The sequence below is a fragment of the Erythrolamprus reginae genome, chromosome 1 (assembly GCF_031021105.1).
Source record: "Erythrolamprus reginae isolate rEryReg1 chromosome 1, rEryReg1.hap1, whole genome shotgun sequence".
Lineage (NCBI taxonomy): Eukaryota > Metazoa > Chordata > Lepidosauria > Squamata > Dipsadidae > Erythrolamprus > Erythrolamprus reginae.
Genome location: NC_091950.1, coordinates 136,824,118 through 136,839,068, shown reverse-complemented (window position 1 = coordinate 136,839,068; position 14,951 = coordinate 136,824,118). Strand labels below are relative to the sequence as shown.

The following is a 14,951-nucleotide window of genomic DNA, read 5'->3' as shown; positions in this document are numbered from 1 at the left end:
AAAAAGGCACTATAAATAAACATTTATTATTATTATTATTATTATTATTATTATTATTATTATTAAAAGAGGAATGACCCTTTGAGCTCTTTCCTATTAGCCTGTAGGGAGATGTGGTATTATTCATTATTCCTGTGATGATAATGTCTGTTCCGTACCTCTGTGTAAAGAGAGACCAAAGTGTATAGCCGACAGGACTCTTATACTGCAATCTTTTTCAATTCCTGGGAACACAGGAGGCCTCTTGTTGGACAGTCCATATGAAACCGGGTCAATGGCAGCTTATGTCATCAGCTTCATATGTTCCTTCCTCCACTTCTTCAGGCTCTAGTCTGTGCTACCAAAGAGAATTCCTTCAGGTTCTGTAATGCCAAGGCTATAACCTCTTTCTCTTTTTTCTTTCTCTTCCCACCTAGTGTCCTTTCCTCCAGGCGCTACTACTTTGAGCTCCTCCATAAGCAGGATGACCGTGGATCAGACCATGTGGAAGTGGGTGTAAGTAAATCCCTATAGATTATTTCCCACATCAGGTATAACAATCCATTAAGAAAATCAAATAACTTATAAAAGATAGCAATAACTGTGACTTCGGGGTTATTGACTCAAAATATTGTCATTGAATACGTGTTTATATCGTACAAAACTGCCCTAGCCCCAAAAGCATTTCTGGCAGAATATTAACTGGACTTTTCATTAACACGGGCTTATTGGAGGTATGAGTTGAAAAACAACCTGCCCATATTTATCCGATCAATGTTATCAGATAAGACAAGCAAAAGGATGTTTTTTCCCCTTTAACTCCCTTAATTGGGTCTATAGTAAAACTAAGAATAAAGGAGAAAGAGATACGTCCAATCTTCTCATGCTTGTAATGGAGATCGGGAACCCCTCCCCCCCTTCAAATTAAGTGTTCTCTGGGGGAAATGGAGAGAGTGAGAAAGAGTTCCTAGCTGCTAATTTCTTAAAACACTTTTATTCGCAAGATAAAATGTCTCCAAAAAAACCAAAAAAACCCAGGCTCATTTTCTTGCCTCTTAGTCGAGCTGTATTCCTTTTGTATAAGGCTTCACTGCACTGCAGGCTGCTGAAGGTGATATATTCATCTTTTTAAAAAGAGGCTCTGTTTCTAAATTAAAAGGAAGAATAGCCACTCAGTGTAAATACTCTTCCCTCTCAGGGATTGCCTGTACCTACTGTGAAGTCTTTCTCAAAGGATTTTGGATCATCCTGGGAGGTGTAACCCCCAGAGAACAGGCAATGGGGGAGATACTCCAGGGGATTATCCTTGATTTAACATCGTATATACCAGTGAGAATGAACCTTTTCTTCCTCAGGTGCCAAAAGCGTGCAAGTGTGGGCTACTGCAAATGTGCGAGTGCCCATACCTATAATTCAATGTCTGGGAAGGGCAAAAATGTCTTTCCCCACCTTCCAGAGGTCCTTTGGAAGCCAGAAATGGCCTATTTCCTGACTTCCGATGGGCCCACTAGGCCTGTTTTTCACCCTATGCAGGCTCCAGAGGCTTACTAGAGCCTGTGGAGAGTGAAAATGCCCTTCCTAGCCCCCCGGAAGCCTTCCGGAAGCTGAAAACACCATCCTACAGCCTCCGTGTGAGCTGAAAATCAGCTGGCTGGTTCACACGTGCATGTGGAATTAAGCTAGGGAAACGGCTTGCACGCCAGCAGATATAGCTCTGCATGACACCTGTACCATCCTTTGGCTGCTCCAAGAGCTGAAAAGCACCTGGGCCAGTAAAACTATTGCGAGGTGACTTGCCTGGGTCAATGCTAAATTTGACAAATGAACAGCATATGCCCTATCTAAAAGCAAGTATATAAAATAAGCAGATAGCCCCAGCTACATTAATGCTTTTGATACTTTTCCACAGTGTCTAAATGCTTGTCAATTATTCTCAAGGTGCCCTCCCAGGATTAAACATAGCAACACAAAGTATTGAACCTATAAGAGCTCGAAAGGGAAATAGATTTTTTTTTTAAGGGAGAACTCAAAATAACTGGAAGTGCTTTATGTTCAGATATTTCAAATAGAAACATCACAAACAGGACAATAACTCTCAGGCCAGCTCTAGGAATATTATAAGTGACCTTCAATACCAGTTCTCTGAATAATCCAGGTTCTATTTCTCAGGTATGAACTCTATTTAGAAGATTCTCAGACACAAATTATTTTAAGGGGTTCCCTAGAGGGAGGTGAAATTTTGTTGAAACCCTAAAGTGTTATTCTAAAACCATTTTCCATATCCAGAGCAGTTTTGTGATTGTTTGTCATTTGCTTTGTTTTTAAAAAAAAGTGAACGGATAATATTGAAGCCATAAAATTGTACATGGCTGTCTTACCCACTTCCTCATATTAATATTCACATTGCTATTTAGAATACTGTATGTAATATTTGCATTTTGGAGTACAAAAGATGAGTTCATATGACAGGCAGAAGATGGGAAGCAATTACTTTTTAGTACATTTATAGAAACACTTAGCTTACATTCTTTGAAAGAAAATAAAAATACATTCAACAGAAGGATAAAGGATTTGACTGCAAGTCAAAAAGCAATGAGACATCATCTAAGAGAATAGTATTGCCTTTCCTACAATGCCTGGATCATTTCTTTCTTTAAAAAACACTTTAAATTTGGGGGGTAGGCAGAAGATCCATGTTTGGCTCTGCAGATGTAGATTTATACCAATGTTCAAGTTTGGTCTTCTCAATGTAAACAAAATAGATTCTGGTCACAGCATTTACACAAACTTATCCGTCTTTCATTAAGGAAGATGTTTTGTTTTCAAATTATACTCTCAGTGCATCTTGAATAAAAATTCCATAAAGCTCTTGTGAAATAGGATTTGCACTTCTTTTTAGTGAAGAATTGCAACCATTATATTATCTGCTGTCCCGTTAATAATATGGTACCATGGAGACAAGCATTGGGTCAGATCAGGGGTGGGTTCTAACTTATCTTGCTGCTGGTTCCCTTCCTCCTGTGCCACATGGCCGCACACATGCACAGTGCCAAAAAATCCAAAAATATCCCCCCAAAAACCAAAAACAAGATGGCGATGCATGCACAGTAGTGATGGGCGAACCCAACGGTGTTCGGGTTTGGCAAGTTTGGACGAACTTTACGCAAAATTTAGCTGAACCCGAACTGAACCCGAACTCAAACCTGAATGGGGAATCCCTCCCACAAAGAGATTCTGGGGGTGGAGCTTTGACGTCACCGGCAGGTTGCTAAGGACGCCAAGGTGATCACTTCCTGGATTCCATGGAATCCAGGAAGTGATCACCTTGGCGTCCTTAGCAACCTGCAGGTGACGTCAAAGCTCCGAACGCCGAACACGACCCCGAACTTTGCCTGAAGTTTGAAAAAATTTTGTGTTCGTGTCCGGCATACCGAACACCACAAAATTCGGTACGGACCCAAATTGTGCGGGTTAGGTTCGCCCATCACTAATGCACAGTGCTGGAAACTCAGCTTTGTGCATGCGGAGAAGAAAAAAACCTGAAAAAAATATCAAATAAAGAGATGGCGGCACCCATAGATCGACACCGATGGAACCGGTTCTGTGACTTCATCGTGATGTCACCAGCGAGATGCTACCAGTTCAGGCAAACTGGTCCAAACCAAAAGGAACCCACCTCTGGGTCAGATGATTGAAACATTCATAGGTTCTGAAGTGGAATATGTGTGCGTGTGATTGGGTGTGTGGGTGTGGGTGTGTTCCCTTACCTTATTCACTAAGTAGTTAATCTTATTTTGTTGTTGGCTTGAAAGAAACATAAATTATCGTAGTCTAGATCCCCGGGAAAGCTGAAGTTTTAGAATTGGTGACTCTTAATGACATTAATGTTGTAAGTTTGGATCGATATCTACATTTGCTATAATTGCATTCAATCAATTTTATTCACATCTGATCATGTTTGCATTATATTTTATGTATTATACTTATGTGATACAATTTGTAATTTCAGAGGTAAGCTTTATTACTTATGAATATAAATGCATGCAAATTGAAGGACTTCTCCTGTTTCTTTCAGTGGCGAATTTTTCTTCCCAGCTTCAAGTTTGAAGTAATTGATTCCCCTTACATCTCACTCTATACAGGTAAAGATTCTCCGAAGCCCTAAAAAACCAATTCCCCTTGCATATTAATAAATAGGATTGCAGTGTTTATGGTTAATGGGGACAGTATGCCCCCCCCAAAAAAAAGTGAGAGGCCATCTGTGTGTACTGCCTAAAAGACCTTGTACAGTATTCTGATTCCCCCCCCCTTGTATGCCAATTTTGTGGCATATAGCATCATTGTGGTAGATAAGGAGTCCATCTTTTCAGTACTGTATACTTAATGTTAAAAAATGTTGATAAGCACAGGATAGAAGAAATCCCAAAAAAGACAAATAAGGATCCCTTTTCTTAGGCAAAAGGGGCAGCTTTGACTTTAGATCTCCCATCAGACAATAAGAGAAGAAGGCATAAAAATTCTGAACTTTGTTTAGCCGTCTAAGAATCATTTTTCAACTTTATTGGATTTATTATTTTTATGCATCACATAAAGCCTGTCCTATGTCCTCAAGCTTTGTTGATTAAATATTGTGGGTCCCCCTCCCCAAATTACATTATATTTTGTTACTTTCTGAAAATGCTAGTCGGTTTAATTAATTTTGTTGTTTGCTGTTTGTATTATTGCTTGATTTTGTTGGTTTAGTTTTCTCTGATCTTTTATCATTTTAATTGTGTAACTGCTGTGTTTTTATTACTATTTCATAATACTGCTCTTTATGGAATATGTAAATTGCAAGAGAGGCCTCAAGGTGGAATAGAAATCTTCTAGATAAATTAATTGAATTAATATTTCCTGAACTTTTTTCTTCATAGTCATTTTTCGTAAAACTTTACCAGCTCTTTTATTAATACTGTAGAATGTTGGCTTCCCTTCTCTGCTGAGCTATCAACTTACACTATAGCATTTTTTCCAGTCAGCCTTCTAAAACCACATTTTGAAAAGCCCATCTACGAGTTCATTCCAGAAAGGGGGAAAGTGGTAGGTTGTCCTTTGTATAAACTTTACATTTATTTATTTTATTCATTTTATTTATTCATTTGTCCAATACACAAATACATAGGAAGAAAAATAGACATGTAGTAATATATATAAGGGTAAAGTGAACTTAGAGGAGAGGATATATGAAAGAAAGAAAATATATATGATAAGTGAGAGAAAGGAAAGACAATTGGACAGGGGACGAAAGGCACACCAGTGCACTTATGTACGACCCTTACTGGCCTCTTAGGAACCTGGAGAGGTCAATCGTGGAGAGTCTAAGGGAGAAATGTTGGGGGTTAGGGGTTGACACAATTGAGTCCGGTAATGAGTTCCACGCTTCAATAACTCGATTGTTGAAATCATATTTTTTACAGTCAAGTTTGGAGCGGTTCGTATTAAGTTTGAATCTGTTGCGTGCTCTTGTGTTGTTGCGGTTGAAGCTGAAGTAGTCATTGACCGGTAGGACGTTGCAGCATATGATCTTGTGGGCAATACTCAAATCATGTTTTAGGTGCCGTAATTCTAGGCTTTCTAGGCCCAGGATTGATGATGTGACTTAACTCTCTTGTGGGCACTTACAAATGGATAAACAAAAATGGGATGGAAAGATATTTCACTTTCCCTTTTGTAAGGCAAAGGCAAAATATTAATTTGAAGATACATAATCTAAAGTTATTTAATTAATCTTGCATTCAATCAGTCTTCAATTTCTTTGGATACCTCTGATAATATCTTCTGAACTTAATACAAAATAATTGGACTGCTGCTCCCTGTGTAGGAATTAAATTGAGGATTTCTGAGGTCAGAAGCCGAGAAGCCCAAGGCACATATTTGTCAAACTGCAGGAAGGGTAGGAGAAAAGTGCTGGAATTAAACCCTACTGGGTATGATAAGGAATTGCACCTTCATGTTGATTGAGGGCAATCAACTGTTTTAATAACATATTTCTAATATGCAGCGGGGACTAATATCTAACCATGCAGTGTCATGTGTCTAAGATTCTTTATCTGAGTCTAATTCACATTCTGTGTCTAGAATCTCTGCTGGTCTCTTGTCTATGAATCTGGCAGAATGCTTATTAAGCTGTGAGTACGCTCCATAAAATAATACCAGATGGATCAAACATTTGAGCTATAAAAGGCATTTAGTTATTGTCTTTCACAAGTAAAAAAGGCATTGTAAAACAACATGAAACGTTAACATTGGTGCTTCACATAAAAAGAAAAATGTATATGTGTAAAACCTCTCAGGGAGCAGTATGTATAAATAAAATACTTTCTAGGAGCATCAAAACATTCTAGGTGCTTCTTTTGTCCCTAGGCAAAAAGAGAAGACGCTAGCATGTAAGCCCCTCCCTCCATCCCAGAAAATGTCCATCAAACGATGCTTCCTAAACTGAATTATGAACAACTGTCTTGTAAGCAAGGATGGATAGTACCGGATTTAATTAAATCCATAGATCTTCCACTTCCTGCTCATAACTTGGTCTGGCAGCAGGAAGGTGATGAATAGATTTCTGCCTGCCACTCAATACAAAAGGTGCCTGTAATTAAGTATCCAGCAGAAGGTATAGATAATGCAGAGGGCTTGTATAAGAAGTACAGGGGCATGACTGGCACACAAGGGATCAGGACAATTGGGGTATTGACAGAAATGCCTGTAAGATAGATGGGCTGTGAGGGAACGTTTCCTTCAGGGGACATAAGTCACTGTGAATTTTCACCTCTGTCCTCTGGTCTATATTTACCACTCCATGAAAAGTGATTTTCTTGGTATCTCATTCTTTGCCTGAAATTCCTTCCTTTGCCAAAAAAAAAAAAAAAAGGTTAATAAAACAGGAGTCATTGCATATGGACCTATAATAGATAGGGAGGAAAAGAAAAAAAATATTACTATTTAATATTTAATATATTTTTAACCATTACATAGATTATCACTGGCATAATTTTTGCATTTGATCATTCTTCAACTGCGTCCGTGGATGACTAAAATAAGCATTTGTGTAGATGTATTCTGTACAGGGATTTCTTGCAATTCTCACTGCAGATTTTATTGTATTTGTATTGTGTTTTTCAAAATTTATGAAGCAGTTTAGGGATAACAACAGCAATAATGCAGAGATTAAGCCCAGTTGCAAAAATGGAATCAACAACTCACATTAAAATCAAGAAGCAGCTCATCGGTCAGTAACTTCAAAGGCAGTTAGGATAAATGGGAGGTTATATTTCCCAAAGAAGACTATAATAAGGAAGGTTGTACCTCATTACTCTATATTATTAGAGAAGTGCCTATCTAATGAACTTTTCCAGCCTATCTCATAGTATGGGGAAGGGCAAGGCTCTTGATAACTAAAAACCAGATTAGTAACAATACAATACTTGATAGACCAGTGTCATATCCTGCCTTTAGGTTGTCTTAGTTGAAAGGCAGGTAATAGTAACTTTCTAGGAAAGCAAATCTTATGTAGGAGATTTGTTTTGGAAAACCCCGAACAATAGCTATATTTAATTATGTTATTTAGCTATCAGATACAGACGAGTGGATGAATATTGTGGATGTTATCACAGATTTCACTGGAATTATTCTCCTTGAGGGTGGAGTATGGTCACAGATAGCAGTCATTTCCTTCAACTCTGCCCATCTCCTGAAGCTATTCCTGTCTGGCTATTTATCCCTGACTGCTTTTCCTTTTGCAGCATTATCTGTTTAATCTTATGAGTCTATCTATTTGCTTTCCCCATCATTTTAATGATGATGATAATGCTTGCTAAAAGAAAAAAATTGAATTGTAGCACCCATTATTATTTGTAATATTACAGATTAACACAAAGCTTTGATCAAAAAGAGTCTAAACACTTTAGAAAGAAAACAACCAGCAAGCATGTATGGAAAAATTCAAGACAACACAACAAAACTACAATATGTTGTAGTTAATATGTACCAGCTATTCAAAAAAGATTTTCATGGGAAAATTGGTGAAGCAATTGAAATGCAGACTAAGTGACATGCACTCTTGTTCTTCTGGTATCATGCTTTCCCTAACACATCATTACACATTTAGTGTAGCTTGAGGAAAGGTTTCTAAATAGCTATTCTCTTTTATATATTTCAAACCTAAAATCTCTGGGTAATTATTTATTTATTTATTGGATTTGTATACCGCCCCTCTCTGAGGACTCTGGGCAGTTCACAACGTATCAAAAAGTACAAAACGGTATACATCTCAAAAGATCCAATTAATATTACTAAAGAAACTTAAAAACTCCAATATAATTTTTAAAACATTCAATAATATTTTTTAAAACATTATTTTTTAAACGTTAAAACATTTTTAAACAATAATGATACTATTTAGGATACATTGATACATATAAAATATTTCTATTTTATAGAGCTAAACAAGTATATAATTCTCTTAAGACAAATTAATTGTCACAGCACAAAAACAAAGCAAAGTGTCCTTTTATCAAACCCAACACAGCTAGGCAAGATCAAGGGAACAGATTTCAGTAAAGTATCTTTGATGCTTGTCTGGAGTAACAACATAAATTTGGACAATTCCTAACTTAATCTGTAGTCTGTTTATTGAGACAGAATTTCTTTACCTTATTTGAAATACTTGTAAAAATTCATGCCAGCTTGGTTATGTTGTGATTTATGAGATAAAATACCGGTACCAGTAAACCTCTCTTCTATCTTTTGATAATGTCTACTCACTTTTATATTTCTTTTCCACCCAATATCTCCATCTTTTATATTTCTTTTACACCCCATTCCCAATATCTCATATCTTTATGTCATGATTGACATTTCTGATCAATCTTTTTGGCTATTGTGAAATATAACAACAACAACAGAGTTGAAAGGGACCTAGTCCAACCCCCTGCTTGGGCAGAAAACCCTATACAGTACTACTCCAGACAGATGGTTATCCAATATCTTCTTTAAAACTTCCAGTTTTGGAACATTCACAACTTCTGGAGGCAACTTCTTTCACTGATTAATTGTTCTAACTGTCAGGAAATTTCTCCTTAATTCTAAGTTGCTTCTCTCCTTGATTAATTTCCATCCTTTGCTTCTCATTCTACCCTCAAGTGCTTTGGGGAATAGTTTGACTCCTGAGATATTGGAACACTGCTATCATGTCTCCCCTAGTCCTTCTTTAATATAATAATACAGATTGTGATTGCCAGCTGTAAATTAATGCAAATTGTATTGTCGTAGAGGTAAACTTGAAAACAAGTAAAATATTATTACCACTGCTTTTTTTTACTGTGATCCAAACATGCAGATGATTGCTTCTGTCCTGAATTCTGAAGGGTCCTTCCCATCCTGCTGGGTTGGAAAATGGTGTCACCACATGAAATTAGAAATGAGCAAACCATGGTACTCAGTTGACATAGGAATCTAGCCAGAAGGTTGTCTCCTATTTTTCTGCAGCTGTAGCAGCTTCTTAGTATTGATCTGGATGAAAACCTTTCTAAACAGATATGATCATAAGATCCATGAGGCATCTTTTTATAAGGAAGAGTGAAGTGACCTGTTTTTCAGGGTTTCAAAATACATGGACTTTGCTCTTGGTTGATAGCCCTGAAATTCCCAATGTGGCCTTTATTTTTGTGTCACTAACAGCTTGTGATACTGTACAGTAATTTAGGTCACAGCCCCAAAGGGGCAAATTAAATTTATATTTCTGCACTGTTTACTCCATGCTGCCTGATGGAAAGTCTGAAAAGAAGAGGCATACATTAGGCATTCAAATTGAATTCACATTAGCTTCACATCTGATCTAGAGAATTAGATCACAGTTACTTTCACGTAATAAAATTGTAGTTTCTCACTATAACTAGGAAATCTTTAATCAAGGCAAGGGCTGAAAGCTTTCAGAATTGTTTTCCATAGTATCATTATCCATATTTATTTGGTTTAGTTTGGTTTGGTTTGGTTTAATATAGCATTGTGCTGTCAAATTAGTGCCTTGGCAGTAATTAGGAAAAAAAGAGCAAACATTTATTTATTTATTTACTTACTTACTTACTTACTTACTTACTCACTCACTCACTCACTCACTCACTCACTCACTCACTTATTTATTTATTTATTTAGTCCAAAACACAATGAGGGTTTTAGTGGGTATATATACATGGTAAAATACATGATGAAGGTTATAGAGGAAATACTCATAGTAAAATGTATCTATGAAAGAATAGAAAAGAAGATATAGTAATAGAACATATCAATAAAAGAATAGAAGAAGAGATATAGGAATAGAAGAAAGGTATAGGAGATATAGGAGAGCAATAGGACAGGGGACGGAAGGCACTCTAGTGCACTTGTACTTGCCCCTTACTGACCTCTTAGGAATCTGGATAGGTCAACCGTGGATAATCTAAGGGTAAAGTGTTGGGGGTTTGGGGATGACACTATGGAGTCCGGTAATGAGTTCCACACTTCGACAACTCGGTTACTGAAGTCATATTTTTTACAGTCAAGTTTGGAGCGGTTAATATTAAGCATATGATCTTATGGGCAATACTTAGGTGTTGTTTAAGGCGTCTTAGTTCTAGGCTTTCTAGGCCCAGTATTGAAAGTCTAGTCTCGTAGGGTATTCTATTTCGAGTGGAGGAATGAAGGGCTCTTCTGGTGAAGTATCTTTGGACATTTTCAAGGGTGTTGATGTCTGAGATGTGATATGGGTTCCAAACGGATGAGCTGTATTCGAGGATGGGTCTGGCAAATGTTTTGTAAGCTCTGGTAAATAGTGTGAGATTGCCAGAGCAGAAGCTAAGTAGGATATATGAATTCAGGCCTCCGACCTTCTCGTTATATGTTTTAAACAGTGATGAATGAATCAGACTCTTTTCAGTCTGGATATGATAACACAAATGCCCATCCTATCCTGCTTTCTTATGAGTTTGAAAATATTCTGAGACTTGCTTAGAGTACAGAATTTAAACTTATTTTTCTCCAAACTATTACTATGGAGTCCCCCCCCCTTTTGAAGTATTTTCTGATGCACTTTTTGAACTGAACATTGTGCTGGCTCATTTAAGGAATCTGAAGAGGTACAGGCTAGGACATGCCCAACTTTCATTGTTCATTTGTTCAAGCCTCCCCACCCCAGGTGGGAGCCCAGAATGGGACAATTCAGCACAGCCAACTCACCATGGCTTACTCTCCATGGTTAACTCACCATGGGCCAGTTCACCAGGGGACAACTCACTTTGGAACAATCCAACAATTCAATTTAATTATGTAAAATATTTTTTTAAAAAAAATTTTTGTCGTTCAAATGTTATTTTGTCCCTCCTTTGGCATCTTTGCTTTAGTGATTCTATTCAACTATTTGACAGTTTGAACACTTAATCAGTGGAACAACCTGCCTCCAGAAGTTGTGAATGTTCTAACATTGGAAGTTTTTAAGAAGATGTTGGATAACCATTGGTCTGAAATGGTGTAGGGCTTCCTGCCTAAGCGGGGAGTTGGACTAGACAACCTCCAAGGTCCCTTCCGACGCTGTTATTCTATTCTATTCGTTCAATATTAGTGTAACCACTTATCCTGTGGCAGGTTGGCACTGATGAGTTAGCCACAGCAAGTTGGCTGTAGTGAGTTGGTCGTAGACCTGTGCCAACCCATCATTTTAAAGACTCGGGTCAATTTCATAAGCCACTTTGTCAGCAAAAGCCTTTTCTCTGCCTTGTCCCCAGCTACATGTCAGCAGCCAAGTCTCCTTAGTTTCTGATACATTGGAATTTCTTACAAATAATAGACTCCCCTCCTCCTTCTCTCCTTATAGAGAAGCACAATACAAGGTGGTGGAAAAGAGATGACCTTAAACCGCACATGTTTTGCAGTTCTAACAGAATATTTCTAGGAACATCAATCTTCTCTTAGTTTTAACAGATGCAGCTAGTATGATTTTAAAGACAAATTGTTAAAAGGTGTCTCGGGAGAATAATGTACATGCAGACATGCTGAATAATTTAAACCCTCAATTTCTGACAAAACTTATTTGACCTGATATTTTGTGTTTTGGGTTAAACTATTTTAAAGCAAGAGGCTCTGCATAGCAATGATAAGTATTGATTGCTCTCATATACAGATGTGCAGGGGGGGATCTCTTGTTATGAAGAATTCTGGATTGTATCTCTGGCCTGAATAACAGTTACATGTTATGAAAATAATAAATGAATAATAGAAGATCTGATTTGTATGGTGAATATAAATTGTTAAAAGCAATAATAGTCTTGTTGAAATAACCCATGTTTTGTGCCTCCCCCGGTGACAGTTAGAATTGCTTTAAATAGTTCTTCTTTTATAAAGTATAATAAGAGCAGCTTTTATAAACCACCATTTTTACAGAAATTGTTTTTCCAAGGACACTATTAAGCTCTTTAAAGCAATCACATTTGCCCTTTCCTTAGAGAGCTTAGCCAAGCCTGTATTCTAAGCATTAGTTATCTTGCCACCAGAGAATCAGAAGCTGATAAGAATGGAACCATCCATTCTTCTGTGATGGGTGAATCTGCCTTACTTCCAGCAGATTTGCCAAGATCTCATGCTGACCCAAGGAAAGAAAACGAATATTGACATTTCTCTCCCTCCACTGAGACAGCCATTGCTCTTTCAGCAGCATAACAAACATTGCAGTTAACATCCTCGGTGTATAATATATCACTCTTCCATCCCTACTCCTTCTCCCTGCCCATTATAAAAATGCTTGGCTTATTTATTGGCTGAAATAGGCCAGAATTCTGAAAATTGAAGCTTTAGGTTTGTAGTATTGAAAAAAATACTGCTCTTTGGGTTTTTTTTAGGAGATCATGTAGGAGAGAAATAATTGGAATCACTAACCCCCTCAGAGAGGGTCTGCAACTTGGGTGTCCTCCTCGACCCACAGCTCACATTAGAGAAACATCTTTCAGCGGTGGCGAGGGGGGCGTTTGCCCAGGTTCGCCTGGTGCACCAGTTGCGGCCCTATTTGGACCGGGAGTCACTGCTCACAGTCACTCATGCCCTCATCACCTCGAGGCTCGACTACTGTAATGCTCGCTACATGGGGCTACCTTTGAAAAGTGTTCGGAAACTTCAGATCGTGCAGAATGCAGCTGCAAGAGCTATCATGGGCTTTCCTAAATATGCCCATGTTACACCAACACTCCGCAGTCTGCATTGGTTGCCGATCAGTTTCCGGTCACAATTCAAAGTGTTGGTTATGACCTATAAAGCCCTTCATGGCACCGGACCAGAATATCTCCGGGACCGCCTGCTACCGCACGAATCCCAGCGACCAGTTAGGTCTCACGGAGTTGGCCTTCTCCAGGTCCCATCAACTAAACAATGTCGTTTTGCGGGACCCAGGGGGAGAGCCTTCTCTGTGGCGGCCCCGACCCTTTGGAACCAACTCCCCCCAGATATCAGAGTTGCCCCCACCCTCCTTGCCTTTCGTAAAGCTCCTTAAAACCCACCTCTGTCATCAGGCATGGGGGAATTGAGACTTTCCCTTCCCCCTAGGCTTATAAAATTTATGCATGGTATGTCAGTATGTATGATTGGTTTCTTAAATTGGGTTTTTTTTAAAATTAAGTTAAATATTAGATTTGTTTACATTGTATTATTATTGTTGTTAGCCGCCCCGAGTCTACGAAGAGGGGTGGCATACAAATCTGATAAATAAATAAATAAAATAAATATATTACTTGAAATAAGTTCATAAAAAGAAATCTTCCATTCTGTTTTCTTCAGCCCAGATCCTATTCTGGGATTCACAAAAAAGGGCAAGGGAAAGAGTAAATAATATACTATAAGTCTAAAAACAAAGGGTACAGACAATAAACAAAAGCCCAGTCAATATGCCATCTACAGCTGAAGTTAGCCAATTCCAATATAAAGAGCAAAAAATTGTCTTGGGACAGATGAGAAGCCAAGTAAGAAGTAGGTGATAGGGTCTGTTGTGGTGACCTGTGAACTGCTTCGATGCTTCTGAAGGAAAGACACTGATATAGCATTACAACACTTCCTGTATGTTACTTCAGGTTTAACACTCTTGGCACATGAGCAATTAAAGATCCTGCCTCCCCTGCACTGACATCATTCACATGTGATCAACCCCATGTGTTCAGCTGTATTATATGATCCTGGTTCATGTGAAGATCTGGGAAAGGGAAATGTCTTTAGTTTTTATCTTGATGGACAGCTGTGTTTACTGCATGTTGCATTGGATGCAGAAAGAACCACACAAACAAAGAGCTGGGTATTAATGGGTCACTTTATTATTACACAAATGAAATAGACCTGCAGAGGTAAAAGCCTAACACATAACATTTCTAAGCAGCTATGGGCGAAAGCTTCTTGCTAAGCATTGCCCTCCACCACGCCACATGGTATGTGGGCATGCCTATCCCCCAGATCTCCATCAGAAGACCTGAGTAAATGAGCCCCAAAAGCACCCCCTCTCCATCACTCAGGCCCTACATTACTGGAGCTTCTGGGGAGGGGCAGCCCATCACCTTCCAAAAAGTGCCCTAAAGGAGAACATGCAGCTGCTGCTAACACCCCTTTCCCCCCCCTGCCTGCCACCCCAGTGACCAAAGGGATTTTATACCAAATTGCAGCCAAATCAAGCTAACATAGCTGGAAAGCAACCCCTTAACCGATCCTGTCCCCCAATCTCAGTGTGGAGCAGGTGAATTAAACAGTAGCGCCATAAATTGCTGCAGCCCCAAAAAATTCCTACTCAGCCCCAAATGGCGACCAGTAGACACACTGACACAAGGGGAGGGAGGGCAGGTGCCAGCAAAGAAGAATCAGAAGGACAGAGCTGGGGAAAAGTAGGCCCTTTTATTTTATTTATTGAGGCCTGGGCATGCTCCTTTCGGCCTATTGGG

The 14,951-nt window shown here is 38.6% G+C and overlaps 1 protein-coding gene across 2 annotated transcripts in view; it reads left to right on the top strand.

Moving 5' to 3' along the window:
- Window positions 1-14,951, top strand: part of B4GALNT4 (beta-1,4-N-acetyl-galactosaminyltransferase 4) — a 233,145-nt gene that overhangs the window by 187,537 nt on the left and 30,657 nt on the right. For both annotated transcript variants that reach the window (XM_070766261.1, XM_070766268.1), the window contains exons 8-9: window positions 417-495; window positions 4,055-4,121. In XM_070766261.1, coding sequence (XP_070622362.1) covers window positions 417-495; window positions 4,055-4,121 — 146 coding nt within the window. The remainder of the gene's footprint in view (window positions 1-416; window positions 496-4,054; window positions 4,122-14,951) is intronic.